The 23,493-nt window shown below is 32.1% G+C and overlaps 1 protein-coding gene across 1 annotated transcript in view; it reads left to right on the top strand.

The window, feature by feature from the left end:
• Spata17 (spermatogenesis associated 17) overlaps window positions 1–23,493 on the top strand; it is a 196,881-nt gene that overhangs the window by 38,059 nt on the left and 135,329 nt on the right. Inside the window, exon 5 of the mRNA XM_026388009.2 lies at window positions 5,813–5,916. Coding sequence (XP_026243794.2) covers window positions 5,813–5,916 — 104 coding nt within the window. The remainder of the gene's footprint in view (window positions 1–5,812; window positions 5,917–23,493) is intronic.

The raw sequence follows: 23,493 nt of genomic DNA, 5'->3' as shown, positions 1-23,493 counted from the left end.
AAACAACTATATCAACCCTGAACCAAGATCGTAGGGGGAATTTTATTGTTTATAGCCTGGCTTTCTTGGACAACTGATTTCATGATTCCAACAATTTATGAGCATCCTTACTGGTAGGATATTTTTAATAGAATTTTAAGGTTTTTGACAGTTAATAGAAGACTAAGTTGAGGCATCCCAATTCATTTATATGCTTCCCCTCCTAGGCAGAATTGGATGTCTTAGGTTGAACATTTTCATCATATAAAATAATATTCATGCACTGATCTTCACATATTCCCATTCCCCAGCATAAGAAATCATCACCTATTATATCCCTGATGAAACATACCTCTTACTACAAATTTAAATAGTTTTTTTAAATGGAGGAAGTAACAAATGATAAGAAAAAGAGAAACTGTCACTTATTTTCTAATTGGAATCCAAGGTACAGATTACATGAAATCTTGTGATCCAAATGTCTTAGTTGGTTGTATTTGTACCTCTATGATGCCTGTTTTGGGCCTTAAAAGATAAATGAAAAAGAAGAGGGAACTCTAACTTTTTAAAAAACTTTGGGATGTGCTGGGGTCATGGCTTCCATGGCACATGTGAAAGACTGGCTTGATCCTCAGCACCACATAAAAATAAATTAAAAAGGTCTTAAAAAAAGAAATTCTGCTAAGGGAAGGATAACTTGGACACAATTTCTATTAAAAAAAAAAAACTTTAGGAGCCCCACAAAACTGTTACTAGGATTGCTATCTTTTACTTCTGCTCATTTTATGTCTAAATTAACTTTTATAATATATAGTCTTCAGAAATCTAAACAAATCAGAAAGTATAATATGACAACATCTTTGGAAATTAAGAAGGTCAATTCTCAGGGAAATATTTATTCCTCATAATGCCTTTGGAAAGCCTCATTGGGTTATCTCATACTTCCTGGGTCCTTGTTTGCCTGACTACACTAGAATGACTGGAGCAATACAGCAATATATATCTCAAGAAGTGCTAGTTTGCAGCATTTTAGAGATCTGCCTGATAAAATATGTTCCATTATACTTTTCCTTTCAGTTTCAAAAAATGAAAAATAGAAATAATCTAAAGTTTACAGAATTTTGAAGAGAAATGGATGAAATTGATGGTTTTCTGTGGAATTCCTTTTACCCTATAGTCCTTGTACATGTTAGTGATCCATTACAAATACTTAGAGAAACTCTACTGAATCTGAATTTCAACTAGTTTTTTACTATTATACTTATGTTAAATGATTTGATTTGATTTTAGTGCCCCAAAATATTTTAGTTCAGATTGAAATGTTCTCTTTAAGGAAAATAAAAGATATGAACAAGAAGAACACTAAAGAAATTGCAAAATACCATAACTTTAGTGACTTATTTCCCCATGTAATTATGAATCCATATAACAAAATATTAAATCTACTGAAATTGATTTGGAGAGCAATGACTTAACACTTTATTTTTTACTTCTTGTGTATAAAATATAAAATGTAAGAAAAAATTATTGACTTATTGATTTAGTACAAGCGGCTAAATAAATCAGATATGTATATCCATCTCAGCCTCTTAAACTATGTATAATCCTATTTTATCTTTATATTCCTATGAAATAAGCATGAACGTTTAGAATAATGACCTCCAGTATTCATTAGAAATATATAGGTAGATTTTTTTAGTAAAAAGATACTGAAGATCTCATATAAAACTGTATATTACCTTGTATAAATTCAGAATAAATAACTCATAGTCTTATTCGTAGAAAGACAGATACTTCAAAATGTCAGCCTAAGGGAAGGGAAAAAAGAGGGGTCATTTAGATAATCCTAAGCTTTTACCTGATGATGTTTCCATCACCATGTCAAATAATATTTCTTCTGTCCTCCTGCTACTTCAAATACCAATATCATTGTGAAATGTTCATATAGGTTTGTAGAGAAAGGATATATAGAGAAAAAAATATTAAAGAAAAGAAATGGTAAATGGAATAAATCTAAAATTTTCTGTTAGAAATATCTTACTGTGATTTTTGTAATTCTACATATGAAACTATATTTCATGTGCAACATATATATACTTTTACAAAAGTACATAGTTTTGATATGATAATGAAGTAATACTGTGAATGAAAACTCATGCTATATTACTATTTTTTAACTATATTTTTAAGTTCCCTATCTGTAAAAATTTAGTAAAACCACTTTTCTGTGTTTATTGTGTGGTGGTCTGAAATGGTTGAGTCATCTAAAAAATAAAATTATTGAGTATATCTGAATCCTACTTCTATGCTCTCATATGCATTTGAAGCATTAATAACAGGTGGGTTATTATCAATGAATTTGTTTCCTGCCTTTAATTTGGGGCAAGAATACATTTTTTCCCTTTCAGTGGCATTACAATTATTATGAATTTTTAGGAATAAAAATAAACCCAAAGGAGAAAAATCTGTTCTATGAGCAGATGGCTTTTGATATCTTAAGGTTTTTCCATTTGTTTTAGTGCTTAAAATAAACATTATTTATAAGACCACTTACATTTTGATGTTTCTTAATGAGGAATATGCATCATTGATTTGACTAGCTTAAGAGGTCATTTAGAACTTGCCCGTTAACAAGCTGTAATCTGCTGAGCACACAATGACTTTGTTTAAAATTATCTATTCAGAGCTGATCAATGACAATAATTGTTTTATCCAATCACTTCTGAAAGTTGCTAATTACTTTGAAGGACATGAATACCAGCCAATTTTATTATTATTATTTTTTAGAAACTGTTTCTCATTTACCTCAAAATTAAGAAAAAAATTAATAAGATTAATCTTGCCTTTTGACAGTACTTTTAAAAATAGTCAGCTTATTCTGTAGTACTGGAATAGTAATAGAAAAATTAGCAAAATTCAGGATGTCATTGGGTCTATAATAGGAAGTATAGTATATAGTACAATTTCATCTATGTTGTATATTTTTAAATCAATTAAATATTGGTCACCCTGGGCTTTCTATAATGAAAAAAATGTAACTAAAGAATAGGCACACTCGTTTTCTCTTTAAACAGTGTATTTGTAAGATATTAGTGAAGAAAGCATGGACTTCAGAGTGAGACAGATCTGGGTTTGTATCTTGACTCTCTGCCTTTTACTCTTACTGGTTATGTGACCTTGAACAAATTACTTAACCTCAGTTTCTTCATTTTTAATGTGGAGATCATGCCCTATTCACAAAGATATTGTGAGAATTAAACAGTTAGCATAATACCTGCCATTTGGAAGGAGCTCAATAAATTTTAGATCCTTCATTTCACTGATGGCAGCTTCTTCACCCACTCAGATGATCCGTTTCTTCCAGCTCTTCTTACTTACTCATCTTGGACAAAGCCACTTACAGATTGATTGATTGTACTTTAGTGCAAATGAGTTTTAATTTGTTACCTTAACCATCACTTACTTATTATGCCCTTTCATACCCAATTGTGAATGGATTTGTCTTGGGAAGGATTTTTTAACTGCCTTTCAGTAGATGTCTAGGATATTAGGTTATTAGAAAGCTGCAGCCTCTCCGGGTGTAGCTGGGACATTTCAGTTGCTGCTGGATTTGGAGAGGAAATAAGCCAGTGCCACTGGCTTTTTTCTCTTAAGTGTGGGAAATCCTTCTTATTTTAGCACAAAATTTTCAGCCAGTTACAGACCTCATTTCTCTAAAATGGACATACCTGCTACTCTAGTATTACCTAATCATAGACCACAATTATCACTCCTCTCAATACTCCAGCATGCATCTTTGATGTTTTCTGGAACACTTCATTTTATTTTATTTATAATTCAGTGACATCTTTATGTCATAGGCAGTCTCTCCCTGAGTAATGTTTTGATAACCCAATATTTTTCTTATGCAACCTGAGTCACTAATATTGCTGAGGATGAATTTTCTACCAGCACACATGTTTACAAGTGTTCTCTTTTATAATCATGGTATAACACATATTTGATAAAAGCATGCTGAAATACTTGAAGCCATCCAAACAGTTATGTGACCTTGTGCAATTATGTAACCTCTGTAAGCATCAATTTCCCCCTGTATAAAATCAGTTTAATTGTAATCTCCACTTCAGATTGACGCTATAAGATTAAATGAAATGAGCCAGGAAAATACTCAGTTATTTGCATGTATGCTTTATATATATGCATATTTCAGTTAATTATTCTTTTCCATTAGAAAGTGCTTCTGGTCAATTCCTCTTCTCTGTCAGCCATATTATGATTTTGGTCAAGTTAGGGAGAATTTCTATATTGAGTATTATATGATTTTAGAAAAATTGATTTTTAGTTATAGAGTTGATCTTTAAAATAAGATAATTTGAAAAGTTCTTATTGTATAACTTTGTTACATTTCATTGCTATATTATTTAGTTTACTTTCTAGAATTGGTGTCCCTGGTTCAATTGTACACACAGTTATTTTGTGTATCTTCAGTTATTTTATTCTTTCTCATGCTGAGAGGTTGACTAAAACACTTCCTTAAAATTTCTGTGTTTAGTACATCAGATGTTATAATGATTATAAAATTTTGCCTTTTAAAGACAATGTCTTTAAAAACAAAGAATAAGAATTCATGTATATTCAGCATTCCACTTATTAATATGTTAAGCTACATGTCTTTTAGATAAAAAAAAAAGTAGGCCTTGTCTCTCTATTATCCCTTCCTATTTAAAAGTAAAAAAATATGTTTAGAGAACACAGGTATTGTCTCACTAGCAAACTGTGCTGAATTGGAAGTACTTCATATACTGCAGGAGAATCATTTATAACATGTCAAAATCACTGATTGATAATATTATACATTATCAATTTTGTTTTAAGTTGCCCTAATAGAGGCTGTGTTATCAAATATAGGACTTAAGGAGATTGAGTCTCATGATTGCTGGGGTTTTATAAAACATCTAGGAGCCCTAGTACATTATCTTATACCTCTGACTGTCTTCTCATCTTAAAAAAAACACACGTTAATTATATTTTCTGCTAAAAATAAAACAACTTGCATTGCAGTAAAAGATTTAAAAAGGTGATAATTTTTAGTTTTAATTGATTGAAATTGTATTTTACTTCCTTCCCAATGCTGTTTTACAATGACTAAGAAAATGGATTCTCTGAAGCCTTAATTTGACTCCTGGATCTGTCACTAATAGCTGTGTAATTATAGGAAAATTATGTAAACTTTTTGGTAGTCATTTTGTCATCTGTACATCATATCTGAAGGTGTGTTCTAAAGTCTAAGAGCATAAGAAAACCCTAGAATAGTGCCTGGCACATAAGAGCTCAATGAATGTTAACAGATATGGTTATTGATAAAGAAGAAATAAAATGCCATGATTAAGTTATAAGACAAAATTTTATTTAAAGATTTCAGTACCACTGAATTTTTAAAAAAAAACTCATTAAAATTTTTATTTCAATGAGACCAAATGCAGTCTTGAAACCAGTTGGTTTTTTGGGGAAAAATTCCATTTGCCTTATCTGTACAAATGGTAGGAATTTGTAGGTCAACTTTTAAATCTTTTAATAACTAATTTAGAGGTTAATATTTTGTGAAATGATTATAACTATTTTAAAATAAATTGTAATAACAATTATTTTTGTCTTTTAAATATTTATAATTCTGCAAGTACCACCTATGTTTGCAACTTATATACTGTTAGTGGAAAAGTCTAAGGCTTTATTTAATATGAACTTTTAGAAATAATTACATTGGTTTGAAAAAATTTAATGTTTTCAATAAAAATTTTAAATGGTATATTTTATCTTTTATTTATACCTGTAGATTCAGAGACACTGGCGAGGCTATAGGATTCGGAAATACTGCTTTAATTATTATTATTTGAAAGACTACCTAAAAGCTGTTTCAGAGACCAATGATGCAATTAGGTGAGTAGTACAATCATTAATCTACTAGTGAAAATTTTGGAAAGATTATTCAATAGATATTAATCATTCCTTTACTTAGAAATACTTTCTTTAACAGTAATATTTCAGGCAGATATTTATTGGTGAGATATATGATTCTATTTATCTTAAAAGTTGTTTATTATACATTAACATTTTGTAGAGACAAAATTAGATTATTTGTACATGTAATTTCTTGGTTCTATGCAAAATAGTTCAGTTTCTATAAAATTATTACATAGGAAGGTGCATTTTATCTGTACAGTGATATACAGATTGTTAAATATGCTAAGCTTCATGTATTATGATAAACATGTTCAATAGCAAGAACTTACCTCTCAAAGAAGAAAATACGATGGGACATATTAAAATGTCTATCTTACTGTTAGTGTTTATTTTTTAAACACCAGGAAGTTAGTACCTGGGTATAGACTACAGGTTATTTTCTGTAGATTAATGCAAAATAAAGACATTGCAATAATAGTCAGTCAACCGTTCCAAAGCCATATTACTGTACTTTTGTGATATACTCTATTCTAATAACATAAAGTGACCATACAACTACAATAGATTTACATTAAATACAAATCATAATTATTAATATAGTAGCTTGTACTTTAAAAAATGCTTCCACATGCATTGTTTATTTCTTAAAGTTCTTTGAAATAGAAATAACAAACAGTTGGCAATAATATGTTTAAAAAAGTTTTGTCTGAAATCCTAAAGTAAGATGTGTGTGAAGATATATCTGAAAACTAAATTCTCAACTTTTAAATTTCTTGTGTGTATTGTAAAGAATCTGGTCTTTATAAATTAAGCATAGAAAATTCATTACATTGATTTCTTTAGAAATATCAGTAAAAAGTTTTTGATAGCTTCAATACAGGTTTAGTCAATGAAAGAAGTAGGAAAACTAAAACAACAACAACAACAACACACCCAAATAAACAAACAAAAACATGATCCAGAGGAGATTTCTGTTTAATTTCTTCTTGAGAAATCTAAAGCTTTGGAGATTGGTTAGTATCTGCAAATGGCCAATTCAAGCTTTTTCATTAAAAAACCTAGCAGAGTATGAGAGAGAAGAAATATGAGCTGGATTGAGGATTAACAGGAAGCAAGTGGGGATTATAAAACATACAACTGAAGGACGTGCTCGCTGTTCAAGTCTTGCAAGTGCCAACTCTGTACTTCAACAATCCCGAGTGTAAGCATGTTGGTAAAGTTCACATATTAACTTTTAAAATATAAAGCTATTCCTTAAGAAAATTACATCTCAGGGCCCTTATTTGCTTCACTCTAATTGAAACCCTGAATGGAAGAAGTCCTCAAGGAGGTGAACAGTTAGTAATGTGGTTTTGGAAAGGCTTACTTACATCTTCTGTTTGGAATGTATTTTCATTAATCCTTGTTTTCATTCTGAGATTAGTAGAAATAATTCTAGTCACTAGAGAGTTTAGCATATCAGTGCTGACAGTTTGTTTTTAGTGATATTTTTATTACATTGCAAAGCAGTTTTTTTTTAATTTCCATCTCTTGGAGTTTTTAAGACTAAGAGTGGAAGTTGAATTTAACAAATGATTCTCTATTATTCATTGAAATATTTTTTTTCATTTACCAATATGTATAGAGGTATGATCCTCAGTACCACAAACAGAAAAGTATATATTGGTAATACATACACTAATGTTAAGCCATCAATGTGTTCTATGAATATATCCAACTGAGCCATTATTGAATTGTTCTTTTGATTTCTTACTTTATTATAATACTATTTCATATAGAATACTTACATCCACTTTTATTAATCATGATTGGTTAAAATTTTCTTGTATTGTAATCATTAGGTCTTGGCACCAGGTTTTTGCTATATTTATTAGATAAACTGAGTAAATTACATGGCATGATTCTTACTCTTCATTAGAAGTTTAAAAGATATGAATCATAAAACTCTTGTGTAACTAAAACCTTTTAGAGAAGATATATCTTTAATATTTCCAAACCTCCATTCAAGTTTTTATAACTGTTAGTAATCATTTTATTTATTTATTTATTTATTTTATTGGTTGTTCAAAACATTACAAAGCTCATGACATATCATCTTTCATACATTTGATTCAAGTAAGTTATGAACTCCCATTTTTACTCCAAATACAAATTGCAGAATCACATCAGTTACACATTCACATTTTTACATAATGCCATATTAGTGACTGTTGTATTCTGCTGCCTTTCCTATCCCCTACTATCCCCCCTCCCTTCCCCTCCCCTCTCATCTTCCCTCTCTACCTAATCTGTTGTTGTTCAGTTCTCTCCCTTGTTTTTCCCCCCCTTTCCCCTCACAACCTCTTATATGTGATTTCATATAACGTTGAGGGTTTCCTTCCATTTCCATGCAATTTCCCCTCTCTCTCCCTTTCCCTCCCACCACTGTTTTATGTTAATCTTTTCCTCATGCTCTTCCTCCCTGCTCAGTTCTTAGTTGCTCTCCTTAAATCAAAGAAGACATTTGGCATTTATTTTTTAAGGATTGGCTAGCTTCACTTAGCATAATCTGCTCTAATGCCATCCATTTCCCTGCAAATTCCATGATTTGTCATTTTTAGTGCTGCGTAATATTCCATTGTGTATAAATGCCACATTTTTTTTATCCATTCATCTATTGAAGGGCATCTAGGTTGGTTCCACAATCTAGCTATTGTGAATTGTGCTGCTATGATCATTGATGTGGCAGTATCCCTATAGTACGCTCTTTTAAGGTCCTCAGGGAATAGTCCGAGAAGGGTGATAGCTGGGTCAAATGGTGGTTCCATTCCCAGCTTTCCCAGGAATCTCCATACTGCTTTCCATATTGGCCGCACCAATCTGCAGTCCCACCAGCAATGTACAAGTGTACCCTTTTCTCCACATCCTCGCCAGCACTTGTTGTTGTTTGACTTCATAATGGCTGACAATCTTACTGGAGTGAGATGGTATCTTAGGGTGGTTTTGATTTACATTTCTCTGACTGCTAGAGATGGTGAGCATTTTTTCATGTACTTATTGATTGATTGTATGTCCTCCTCTGAGAAGTGTCTGTTCAGGTCCTTGGCCCATTTGTTGATTGGGTTATTTGTTATTTTATTTATTTGTAGATAATTATTTAGTTTATTGCCATTAAAAATGTCCTATATTATTTAAGACATTGTAACTAAAATGTATATTTTGTTATTATATTTCATATTTTAAAATTTGCTTATTTAAATTTTTGTCTCTTCTCAAAATTATCAGACTTATATATTTTATTCTTATTTTTCAAAGAATCACTATTCACATTTTGTCTTTTTATTTACATTTGTTTCCTAAGTATCTTGCATTCATCTTTTAGAAACTATTTATTTCTCAAATAATACATGAGCATTGTATAACAACTGAAAATACAGATGACATAAAATAAAAAGTCATCTATAATTCTATCACTCAGAAATAGACTCTATTAAAATTTTGTTGTGTATTCTCCCAGATCTCTGCCACTTAGTACCTGTGTGACTGTGGGCAAATTCTATTTCCCTTTTCCTAAGAATTGCCTCCTCTAGAAAGTGAGGAAAATAATAGAACTACTCCATAAGTTTATTATGAAATAAATGAATTAATATTTATGAAGTGCTTAAACAGTACCTGGTATGTTATAAGCTTATAGCTTAACAATTATTTTTCTTAGGACTTGTGGTTTTCCTATTTTCTATATTGGATGAAGTATTCTTTTATGGCTAATCTACCTTCTCTATGGCTGCATTTGTGTTTGTGTTCTGCAGTTTTATTACAATATGTCTTGCTGTTGATGTCTATTTAGCCTATCAATTTTTAATAGATATTATTTTACTCTAATATCTATGCACTCACCAGTTTTCAAACATTTTCACCAATTATCTCTTTATGTTTCCACTCTTTTCCATTTTTAGTTTTCTTTTTGAGCTCTGATGGCCTTCTCATTCTATTCTCAAAATCTTTCATATAATTTTTAATAATGTTTCATGTATTTGTCTTTTTATACTTTTTCTGGGTAACTCTTATTCTTTTCTGGATTATGACTTCTTATCTATTTCTGCCTCACTAATTCCCTTTATTTAGCCCATTCATAGAGTTAATTTTGGTGACTATACTTTTTATTTCTGAAAGTACTACTTAGTCATTTTTTAAAATTTGCCTGATCATTTTAAAAATAGTTGCAGGCTTTTACTCTTTTCTAAATTATATTTTAATTTAATTTGAATAATAACACATTTGTATTCTGTATCTAATGTGATCATGTAATATTGTTCATTTATCTGTATCACATATGGTGTTTTCCCTATGTATTTATAGTTAAAAAATTGCAAGATCATTGTGTACTGAACTTAATCTATAATCCTGTGGGGAAAAAATGGCACAATATTCCTCTTGAGAGTATTTATGTTTTTGTCTATTTTCTGTGTTAGTCAGATTTCTGTCATTGTGAAAAAATACCTTAGAAAATATCTTAGAGTTGGAAAGATTTATTTTGGCTCTTGGTTTCAGAGATTTTAATCCAAGGTTGGCTCCATTGCTTTGGGCCTGAGATAAGGCAAAATTTGGTGATGGCAGGAACAATTATCAGAGGAAACTGCTCAACTCCTGGCAGTCAAGAAGCAAGGAGAACAAGCAAGGAATGGTTCAGGGACAAGATATAGAGGGTGCCGGGGAAAAGAGGAACAATTGAGAAAAAAATGACTGCTGTGGGTTAGGGTAGGAGTGGGAGTTGCAGGCTTAGAGGCATTTTTCAGAAGCACAAAAGCTGAGCCCTGAAAGTTGTGTAGGAATGAAGACATTATTAACATGTCAAATTTCACTGGGATTGCTGCATGAAACATGATGGAAAGATTGACTAGGGACATATCCAGACAATGTAACTGGGGTTCTCCATACTGGGCATTTAGGCCATATTAAATTATCTAACTACTATTTTAAGAGCATTTGAAAAGAATTCCCCTTTTAAAGAGAGAGATGACATGATCATATTTTTTGACATATATGTTCAACTTTATTTGTAATGATAGTTACATTTATATAGTAAACTTTAAAATCATCTATTCATTTTTGCTGGAAAAGTACCACACATATTTAGATTATATTTTTACATCACTTTATTTTCAATTCAAATCACAGGGATAGGACTCAGTTTTGTTACCTTTTGCTGTGTGATACATAATATCCAATGAAGTCTAAAACAATAAACAGTTGTTTTCTCAGTTAGGAAATTGGGAGGAGCTTTGCTGTGCACCTAGGTTCAAAGTCTCTCATGAGATGGCAGTCATACCATCAACTAGGTTTGCTGTTTCATGTGAAGGCTCAATGGAGAGGAAAATGCATTTCTAACCTTATTTATAGGGACTGTAATTCTCCTGGCTGTTAGCCTAAGGTATAGATATTGGCTTCTTCTGAGCAAGTAAGCCAGAGAACATGGGATAGCATTCAAGATGGAAGTCACATTTTTTTTTCACAACCTAATATCAAAAGAGACATCCCATCACTTTTTCTCTATTGTCTTCATATGAAGAAAGAAACTAGGTCCATCCCACATTGAAAGGAAGGGAATTAAACAAAAGAATGAATTCCAGAGTGGGGATGACTGAGGCCATTTTAGAGACAGATTTCTACAGTTAGTGACTTGCATGTATCATTTCAACACATCTCATAATTTTCAACATTTTGCTTGGCATGAAAATTGACTTAGAGTTAGAAAATAACTTGGAGTTGGTAAGATTTATTTTGGCTCTTGGTTTCAGAGGTTTACCAAGACAATATATTTTGTTGTATCTTTTCATAATTATATTTTAAACTTTAGTATTATCTCAAAGTGATTATGATTTATCCTAACTAGGAATTAGCATTAAAAAAAAATTAAGGTCTGGATTTCAAAGACAATATGAAAGAAGTAGACCAGCCCTTTGTTGGTGAGCATGGTTAAATCATTTGTAGAAAAAACTTAGTAAATTATTTTATATCAGAGTATGTTTGCATTTGTGTTATGCAGGATACCAAATAACACTAAATTTAACTTTAGTTCATTCTTTTGTTAATAGAAACAGTTGATATATTCTATAGTTAATATGAAAAAAATTATGTAATACATATGCAAGATTGTATTTTCTTAACCAAGAGTGGAACGATTACAAAGATAAATGGGACTGATTAATTTAAGGCTGAGTTTGCACTTGGTAGACATGTTCCTATGTAACCTCTAGCCTGATTTGTGAAAACTGCCCCGGGTTATGAATAAGAAAATTATACAATGAAATTAAAAATTACTACAGAGTTACAGATTGGTAGCATTAATAAAACATTGTTAGCTCACTGACTTTTGTTATTTCCCCATCTTTGACAGATATTTAAAGTAAAAATAATATATTTCCCCTAGTTCAATGAATGACTGTAGTTGCTCATTGTTAGTATCTCATAATAGTACCTCTCTTTTAAAAATAAAGTTGTCATTCAGCAAAACAAATCAGTTTCTTACCATGTTAATTTTGAATAATATGGTTTGGCTAGAAAGATATTTTTGGATATTACATGTCACCTATATTTTCATATATCTAGGAAGATTTTGTAAGGACATATTTGTTTTCATTTGTAACACCTTTATTGAGATAAAATTTATATACCATACAATGAACCCATTTAAAATATATATAATATGGTTGGATTTTAGTATACTCACAGTTGGTTATGCAACCATCACCATAATCAACTGAAAACATTTTCATTATCCTAAACAGAAATTTTGTATCCTTTAGCAACCATCCCTCCCCTTAATCTACTCAGGCAAACAGTAATCTACTTTCTGTCTCCATAGATTTGCCCATTGGTTTTCCCATTCTAGACATTTCATATAAATTCTATCATATAATATAGTATTTTGTGACTTCATTTTTTATTTACCATGATTCTTTTTAGACTTATCCATGTTATAGCACAAATAAATACTCTATTCTTTTTTATTACCAAATATTGCACTGTATAAATAACCCATGTATTTTTTTAACCATTTCTCATATGGTTCTTTCTAGTTGGATGTTGGACCTCCAGAAGGAAGGTGCTAAGTACTTTAGACTTACTATTTCTGGTTTTAGCTATTATGAATAAGACTATTATGGACACTCATTTACAAGTTTTGTGTGGACATGTTTTATTTCTCTTGGGTACATCTTGAGAGCTTTATGCTGACAAATTTAAGACTTGAAAAATTAGGAACATTTACTTTGAATTCAGATACATATGGGTTAGAATCACAGTTCTGCCACTTCCTATCTATATGACCTTAAACTAGTTGCCTAATTTTCACCTGTATATTGAAGCAGTAGTTTTTACTATGCATAATCTTTAAGAAATATGCAGTATATGAAACACTGAGCATATACTTGACATTCAACATATAGCAGCTATTATTATCAAGAGTAAGGAAGAGATAATAGAGAACTAACATTTAGAAACAGGATTAGGTGGGTGAAAAACCTTCATTCTACAATGCAAAACAAACAAAAAAAAGATACCTATGTGAATAAAGAGGGAAGGAAAGAAGATTGGGAAGGGACTGACTGGAATAGCAGTAGATTTCCAAGGAAGCTACAGTCAGGCTGATGGATTGATTGCCTTTAAGCCATAAAGCCAAAGTCACCCTATGGTAGAGTCCACTAGTTTGGCAGAATGGTCCCGCCTTAGTATCTCATCATTCACTGGCTTGAAGTGACCCAAGGGAGGTGTGACATTAGTATGAACATATTGGTTGATCCAAGAGCATTATGGTTTGGATATGAGGTGATCCCCCAAAGCTAACGTGTGAAACAATGTAAGAAGGCTCAGAGGAGAAATGATTGGGTTATAAGAGTCTTGTGAATTAATCCCCTGATAGGGATTAACTGAGTGGTAACTAAAATGGTAGGTTTTGTCTGGAGGAGGTGGGAATTAGATTGTGGCTTTGGTGTATATATTTGTATCTGGAAAGTAGAGTCTCTCTCTCTGTTTCTGGATTACCATGATATGAGCTGCTTACGTCTGCCACACTCTACCACCATGATATTTAGCCTTACCTCAAGCCCTGAGGAATGGAGGCAGACTTTTATGGATTGAGAACTCTCAAATCGTGAGCCTCAAATAAACTTTTCTCCCTCTACAGTTGTCCTGGTCAGATTCTTTAGTCACAGTAGTGAAAATCTGAATAAAACATGAAGCATTTCTAATATTTGGAATATTTTGAAATAGCATGTTATTTTTCTCACATTTCTGTAAGAAAATGGATTAATACATTTGTTTGCATAAAGCATAATTCACCCAAGGTAACTCAAGTAGACTTATATGAAAGGATGACTTACAGGGATGTAGACATGGCTAAGGACTTAGCAAATCATGTTTCAGCATTGAGAGACAAGCAACAATAAGAAGTTATCAGTACTGTCAGAGTTGAATAGTTAAGGGGAAGAAATAGCATTAATGAAGTACAGTGAGAATTAAGAAGTAATTCACTCCCAACCCCTGGTCATGAGCACTACTGGGACACAGCTATTGCAAAAGGTATTGGCACTAAAAGAGAGAGAAATGGAAAAGAAAAGCCCCCAGTGTAGTGGGAGTATGGCAAATGGAATATAATCAGAATAGATAAATATTTTGAGTTCATAGGTTAAATTTTATTCCAGTCCCTATGGTATCAATTTCTTCTAAGATTTGTTTTTATTTAATTTTAATTTTTTTGTTGATTTAAAAAATTGGTACAATATAGGTATGCATGAAAATGGAGTTCATTGTGATATATTCATATATGCACATGAGTTTAGTTAATTTCATTCTGCTGTTCCTTTCCTTTACCATCCTTGCTCCTTGCACTGTTCTCTTTTCTATTTTCATGAGATCTTCCTCCCTTTTTAAGTCCTTATTTTTTCTCTCTAGCTTCTGCCTATAAAACATTCAATCCTTGACTTTCTGAATATGACTTATTTCAGCATGATGTTCTTCAGTTCCATCTACTTACTAGCAAATTTTATAATTTCATTATTCTTTAAGTTTTACCTAGTCATAAAGAATAATGAAATTATAAAATTTGCTAGTATATATATATATATATATATATATATATATATGCCACATTTATCCAATCATCTACTGAGGGACACCTAGGTTGATTCCATAACTTGGATATTGTGATTTGTGCTGCAGTAAACATTGTTATGCAAGTATATCACTAGAGTATGCTTATTTGCATTATTTTGGAGAAGTACCAAGGAGTGGGTTAGATGGGTCATAGGTGGTTCCATTCCTAGTTGTTTTTTTTTTTTTTTTTTTTTTTTAGTACCAGGGATTGAACCTAGGGGTGCTTAAACACTGAGCCACATCCCCAGCTTTTAAAATTTTATTTTATTTTATTTTTTGAGATAAGGTCACTCTAACTTGCTTAGGTCCTCTCTTAGTTACAGAGTCTGGCTTTGAGATTTCCATCCTCCTACCTCGATCTCCCAAACTACTGGAATTACAGGCGGACACCATTGCACCCAGCCCATTTCTAGTGCTTTGAAGAATCTCCATACTGCTTTCTGAAGTACTTGTACTAATTTGCAGTCCCATCAACAATGCATATATTTTCCCCTACATCCTTGCCAGCACTTATTGTTATTTGTATTCTTGATGATTGCCATTCTAACTGGGGTGATATGAAATAATAGTTTTTTTCTTATATTTCACTGATTGCTAAGAATGTTGAACATTTTTTCATATATTTGTCAGCTATTTGCATTTCTTCTTTTGAGAAATATCTCTGTAGTTTCTTAGCCATTTATCGATTAGGTTATTTGTGCTTTTTTGGTGTTCAGTTTTTTGAGTTCTGTATGTATACTCTGGATATTAATCTCCTATGGGAGGAGTAGCTAGTGAAGATTTTCTACCATGCTATAGGCCCTCTCTTCATGCTATCGTTTTCTTTGCTTTGCAGAAGCTTTTTAATTTGACTCTATCCTGCTTATTAATTCTTGTTTTTATTTCTTGAGCTTTAGGAGTCTTATTAAAGAAGTTAGTGCTTGTGTCAATGTGATGGAATATTGATGCTGTATTTTATTCTGGCAGTTGCAATATTTATGATCTAATTTCTAGGTTTTTGATCCACTTTTATTTTATTTTTGTACAGGGTGAGATATAAGGATCTAATTTCATTCTTCTACATGTATATATCCCATTTTCCTAGCACTATTTGTTAAAAATGCCATCTTTTCTCCAGTGTATGTTTTTGGTACCCACTTTTGAACAAGGAGAGGATCAGAGAAGAAATCAGGGAAAAATAAAAAACAAATTTGGAAACAGATCAAAACAGATATACAACATATCAAAATCTCTGGGACACTAGGAAAGCAGTTCTTAGATGAAAGTTTATTGCTTTGAGTACTTAAATTTAAAAAATAATGCCATAAAACAATCTAATATGTTATCCTAAGGCCCTAGAAAAGTAAGAACAAATTAATTTTGAAACCAGTACAAGTCAGGAAATAATTAAGATTAGAGCCAAAATTAGTAAAATTTAGAATAAAAAAGCAATACAAAGGATCAATGCAACAAAGAGTTGTTCCTTTGAAAAAAATAAGCAAGATTGTAAAACTCTTAGCTAAACTAGAGAAGAGAGAGAGAGAGAGAGAAGATCCAAATCAATAAAATTAGAGATGAATAAGGAGATGAACACACACATTTACTGATATCTAGAGCATCATTAGGAACTATTTTGAAAACTAACATTCTAACCAAGTGGAAAATCTAGAAGACACTGAGAAATTTCTAGGCACACATGACTTAACCAAATTGAACCAAGAAAATTTAAACATCAATATTAAGCAAGAAGATTGAAACAAAATAAAAAGCCTTCCAACAAAGAAAATTCTGGAGCTAGATGGATTCTCAGCTCAGTTCTGCCATACTTTTAAAGAAATTATTCCATGAAATAGAATGGGAGGGAGCACTCCCAAATTCATTGTATGAAGCCTGATACCAAAACAAGACACCACCACAACAAGGAAAGAAAACTACAGCACAATATCTCTGATGAACATAGATTCAAAAATTCTTAATAAAATATCAGCAATCTGCATTCAAAGCATATCAAGAGGATAATACACCACAATCATGTTGGTTTCACTCCATGGATATAAGGTTAGTTCAACATATGCAAATACAAACAGAATCAAGAACAAAATCACCTGATCATCTCAATAGGTACAGAAAAAGCCTTCAACTAAATCGAGCACCATTCATGTTAAAAACATGTGAGAAAGTAGGGATAGAAAGAAAGTACCTCAACATCATAAAGGCTATATATGTCAAGCCCAAAGCCAACATTATACTGAAAGGAGAAAAACTGAAAGTACCTCCTCTCAAATCAGGAACAAGACAAGGATGCCCAATCTTACCACTCCTATTCAATAGGAACTTTAGCCAGAGCAATCAGGCAAAAGAAGGAAATTAAAAGGATACAAATAGGAAAAGAAGTCAAATTATCTCTGCTGCTGACTTGATTCTACACATAGAAGATTCAAAATACTCCACAGAAGACCTCTAGAGCAGACTTCTAGAGCAGATAAATAAACTCAGTGGAGTAGCAGAATACAGCATCAATATACAAAATCAATAGTTTTTCTATATTCCAGTAATGAATACACTGACAAAGAAAACAGGAAACCAATTCTATTCACAATAACCTTGAAACAAAACAACAATAGCAACAAAAAAAAATTGTGAATAAATTTATCCAAGGAAGTAAAAGATCTCTACACTAAAATTATAGAACACTGAAGAAATAAATTGAAGAAGACCTTACAATATGGAATGGCTTACTATGCTCTTGAATACACAAAATGAGTATTATCACAATGGCTATTTTACTAAAAGTGATAATATGAAGTTTTAATATGATCCTTATCAAATTACCAATGACATTCTTCACAGAACTAGAAAAAAACAATCCTGAAATTCATATGGAAGAATTTAAAAGACCCTGAACATACAAAGCAATACTGAGTAAGATGAGTGATGTTGGTGGCCTCACAATACCTTATCTCAAATTATACTACTGTAAAAAACAGCATAGGGTATTTGCATAAAAATAAATGAAGACCCATGAAATAGAATAGAAAACACAGACAGATCCACATGGATATAGTCATTTGATCCTTGACAAAGGTACCAAAACATGCATTGGAGAAAAGTTAGAATTTTGTTTTTAAGTAGGTTGTTTTCACCTTCCCTTTTATGTCATACAACTGGTATATTTGGCTATTTATACATAAGCATGAGAAATTGAAAAGATGACTTGAATGTACATATATTTAAATAGATTTTATTAACTAGTAGTCTTTATTAAAGATATTGAAAAAAAGAGCTGGTCCTTTTCACAGGAGGATGCTCAAATGCCAGTATATTGAGATCTTTCTTTCAGGGCTATTTTTTTTTCCATAGAAACTTCTGATGCTCTCTTGAGGGAATATATGCTATAGCTACAATTGAGTAAAGATGAGAAAAGAGTCAGGTGCTTCACACCCACAGGTTGTATAATCCTAGTATATAACTTGAACCTTTTCCTTTAGTTTCTTCAGAGAACACACTTTTCATCTTGCTGTGTATACCCGCTGTCTTGAGTAGATCAAGGTTAAATTGCTTAACTGTGACAGAACTGAGATGCGATTCTAGAAGAATAGTGCTCTTTCAGGTACATTTCATTCTTTCATGTATAGAAAATGAATTAAATGACAGAAATATCATTAAAAATAAAACCTCCTTAGCTACAGTATATTTGGTGCATAGTGTTAAATTTTGGATGCTACTATTTATGATTAACATTGATGAAAAAAAATCTGCTTTCCCCTCCACACCCCAAATAACCAACATTCTACAGGATTTGGAAATCATGAAGACTTGGCCAAAATTGGGAAATACAGATGTGATATGTTTTCATATATATCTATTTTTTGAGAATCATTCCTGGTGGGCATGGAGGCACATGTCTATAATCCCATCTACTCAGGAGGCTGAGGCAGGGGGATTGCAAGTTCAAAGCCAGCCTGAAAAATCTAGCCTAGGCAACTAAGCAAGACCTTGTCTCAAAATGTAAAGGGCTGGGCTGTGGCTCAGTGGTTAAGTACCCCTGGATTCAATCACTAGTACCAAAAAAATAAAATAAAATAAAATGTTAAAAAGTCGTCATTTCTGAAAAGGGAAAAAAATTAGGACAAAATGATAGATTTGTGTTCGACATAAAAGTTTTTTACCCTAATTAGAGTCATTCAATAATAGGCTGATTTACAAATGTATAAAATAACATAACAAAAGGGCTTATCCAAAGCATCAAGATTTGTGTAGAAAGGACTTCTGCATTCAGTTAGAATATAGGAAACTTCCAATATCCCTTAAATCTGAGGTAGAATATGGCAATAAATATATTTGAAAGATAATAAGTATCAGTATATTTATTACTCTGAAACTTAAAGCATTTTGAATTCCATGAAGTATAAGAAAGATTTAAATGAGCCTGATCAATGCATATGAGATTTGTAGTAAATTGTATGGTATAAAATTATCATATACCATGATCAAAATGGATATGGTAATTCATAGAAATCAATATTTTACATACACACTAGGAGTGATGGCACATGTCTGTAATCATAGCTACTCGGTAGGGAGGCTAAGGCAAGAGGATAACAAGTTTGAGGCCAACCTGGGAAATTTTGAGAGACCCTGTCTCAAAATAAAAATTTTAAAAGGGCTGGGGATTTAGTTCAGTGATAGAACACTGTTAGATTCAATCCCTAGTACTACTAACACCACCACAGCAAAGATTTCATATACATACAATATTATAAGTAACTTTGAAAAATCTTTACTATATTAAAAGCTGTTACAGAAATATCTTATTTTTTGCATTCTCACAGATAGGAAAGGTTATCTCAGAGGTGACAATACTTTCACAAATCACAGAATTTCTCTCTCAAAGTTTAGGAGAATGACTAATGGATACATCATTAATATGAACATTATTCCAATTTTAATATAATTTTAAAGAGTTCTTGAATTCATTGGCATGCTTGCCAAAATGCTAATAGGCAAAGTCTATTAAAATGCATTATCAGCTTTTCCATGGTGTGTGTAGTACTGATGAAATATCACATTTATGAGAACCTCCAGTGCTTTCAAGATCCCTAGGCAGCTCTCTGATATTGGCATGAACTGAGCTGTATGTTTGGTTTCCTTGATTATTCTGAAATCCATACATCCATATGCTTAGCTTGGCATATGAAAATTGACTTTGTGTTCTATGTCTGTTGCTTCTGTTTTTATGTGAATAACTTAAATAGTTGTAGTATGAGAAATTGTCTTAGATTTTTAAATTCAGTTTCTTTGTATTTATTTCTCTGTATTTTATTTCTGTCAGTGTTTGTTCCCAGTAACAATAGTCACAGAACCAAGAGCAAGCTACCAGCTTGCTGTTTCAAAATATTTATATCAATATTTGTGTTAAATGCTCTTTATAATCTGTTAATTTGCATATGTTTTCAAGGATAAAGCAAAAAACCCTATAAAACTGATGTTTATGAATGTGTCTAGTTTCTAGGAAACTCAATTCAGAAGATTTGAACATAATTGCTCATATTTACAGTGGTTATCTGGGAGCATCAATATGCTTACCATTGTAGTCTGTAAGTAATCTTTCTCTGGCAGAAAATCATACAGAGTCAATGAATGCAATAGGCTAATGACAAACCTGAAGAAAATTGAGATCACTTTTGCATCAGGGGAATATAATACTAAAGATTTCTAGTTCTGAGGAGTTGGAGTCTTTTTAGTACTTGAGCTATCTAGGCAGCTCATTTCCAATTGGGCTTTAATTAACCAAGAAATAGAAATAGGAAGGAAACCAGAATGCCCTGTTAGACTGGTAACATGTGCATCCCTTAAAAATCAAAACAACAACCTAGAGTAAAAATCTACAGGAGTGAGTTTGTATTTGCCCACCTTTTACAGTCACATGGATTCTTCAGAACTTTTACTAACTTCATTTCAAGTCACATTGCTATTAAGTGGAAAATTTAAAAGCACACGTAAGAATCTGGAATGTATCTACTCTAATGGCATTGAATACATGCCTGACAATAAACTTCTCTTTAGATGTAGGCACAGGGTAGACAAATATTACAACTGAGTAACTGCTAAAATGGTGCAACCACAAAACAAGAAATATTTAAATTACAGATTCATGAAAATTTTCTAGCTATTGTTACAGCATGCCTGTGTATTCTTGGCAAATAAAAATTAGAGAAAAAGCAGTTTGACTTGTTGTAATCAGAAATGCCATGATCAATTATCAAGCCAAACATTTTGATGGGCAAATTTAGATATTGCAAATAGTGCCCTAATAAGAAAATATGTAGCAATCACACACACACACACACACACACACACACACACACACATACACATCACATTTACTTAGTACTTATTTACCTATTTTGTGCACGACGTTTTATATATATTGAATCTGTCCACACAAATACCTTTGGGCGTATGTATTCTGTATATCTCAAACCTTAAAACTCAAGATTTAATTAAAAGATAAGATTATGCACTAAAGTAGTGGTGGTTGTAGAAGTTAGAGCATATCCATTTGTTTCTTGTTTTAAAAACACACTGCCTCTTTATACTTTGCATTATTACAAGTTCTTTTGGTCATATTTCAATTGTGGCATGTACTGGAAATAACTGTGGTCACTTAAGACCACAACCTCTTTATAAAATGCCCTTTCTGCTTATGAAGCTAGGAAACAAAAAGCTCACTTTTGTAGACTCTCTTGCAGTTAGCAATAGTCATATGACTTTGTCATGGCTAATGAGACATAACTAGGGTATTAAAAGGAAAAGAAGTTAAAATGGGAATTTGGCTATTGGTGATAGTCTGGTGTCAGATTAGAAACCATTAGTATATGATGTATGTAGCATATAATACAAAATCTATTTTTCAAATTCCATCTACTCTACCATGTGATACATATCATTACCAATTAAGATTTTGATATTAATTGAAATAAAAAGTACTTTTCAGAATATGGGTGTGTGCTTTTTCTTGACTCTTTCAATAAATTACTGTGAGAAATTGATGATATTGGATTAAAGGTTGTCAATCTGCAGAGATGGAACATAATAACTACTTTGCTAAGGGAGGGTCTCAATTGTTTTATGTGTGTTTGTTTCATGAGATCCCTGTATTTTAGCTCTCTGTACTACTGAAAGACCCAATTGCTATGTACTCCAAAAACTGTTGTCATAAACCATTGCTATGAAGTGTAGGGTCTTAGCTGGAGATAGACTGTCACGAGTATGTGATGTCATCTTAGCTAATCATGGCTAGGGAATCCAGACCCACCTTCTTGATGACATTTAAGCCATAAATAGTGATAAACATGGTAACAAATTTACAAGAGCAAATCATTAGGAGATGATGAGAACTCAGATATAAGTTTATACTTAAATCTGCTTTTGCCCTGAGGGCATCTGCTTATCTAAAAGAATATCTGACTAACTGAATAAAGGTCTATGCTTTGGGCAGCCTTACAGGAACAAGGAAAAAAAGTTTAAGTTAGGGCAACCAAAAGTAAGAACTCTGATAAACCCCCCTCCCCTTGTTCTTTCAGCAATAATCTTAGAGTGAAAAAAATAATGGAAGAAAACTAACTTAACGTGGGATTTGCAATCAAACTGCCAATTTTCTGGGTAGTACAGGAAGCTTAAATTCCTGTGCTTGAACTTGAATTTAGGAAGTCTTAGGCAAATGGTGACCCAGAAACCTGGCAGAAACATATGAAAACATATGAAAAGCTTATTGCAGGGAAGATGACATAATTTTAGGACTAAAGTTATTCTCACAATTAATTTGTGAATGCAGAATTCTGTACAGGGGAAGTACTAGAGACTTAGGAAAACAAGACACGGTGAGAATCAGCAAGAACTCAAAAAACTCAACAACAAAACCAGATAACCCAATCAATAAATGGGCTAAGGAACTGAACAGACACTCCACAGAAGAAGAAACACAATTAATTAACAAATATATGAAAAAATTTTCAACATCTCCAATAATTAGAGATATACAAGTGAAAACTACTCTTAAGATTTCATCTCACTCCAGTTAGAATGGCAATTATCAAGAATACAAGCAACAATAAATGTTGGCAAGAGTGTGGGGAAAACAATACACTTGTACATTGCTAGTGGGACTACAAATTGGTGCAACCACTATGGAAAGCAGGATGAAGATTGCTCAGAAAATTCTGTCCCAGTTATCCCACTCCTAGGTTTATACCCAAAGGACTTAAAATCAGCATAGTACAGTGAAGCAGCCACATCAATGTTTATAGCAGCTCAATTCACAATAGCCAAACTATGGAACCAACCTAGATGCCCTTCAACAGATAAATGGATAAAGAAAATGTGGTACATGTATATGATGGAATATTACTCAGCCTTAAAGAAGAATGGAATTATGGCATT

Source organism: Urocitellus parryii, chromosome 9, assembly GCF_045843805.1.
Source record: "Urocitellus parryii isolate mUroPar1 chromosome 9, mUroPar1.hap1, whole genome shotgun sequence".
Taxonomy (NCBI): Eukaryota; Metazoa; Chordata; class Mammalia; order Rodentia; family Sciuridae; genus Urocitellus; species Urocitellus parryii.
Note: the sequence above shows the minus strand (reverse complement) of the source record. Positions and strands in the feature narration are given on the sequence as shown.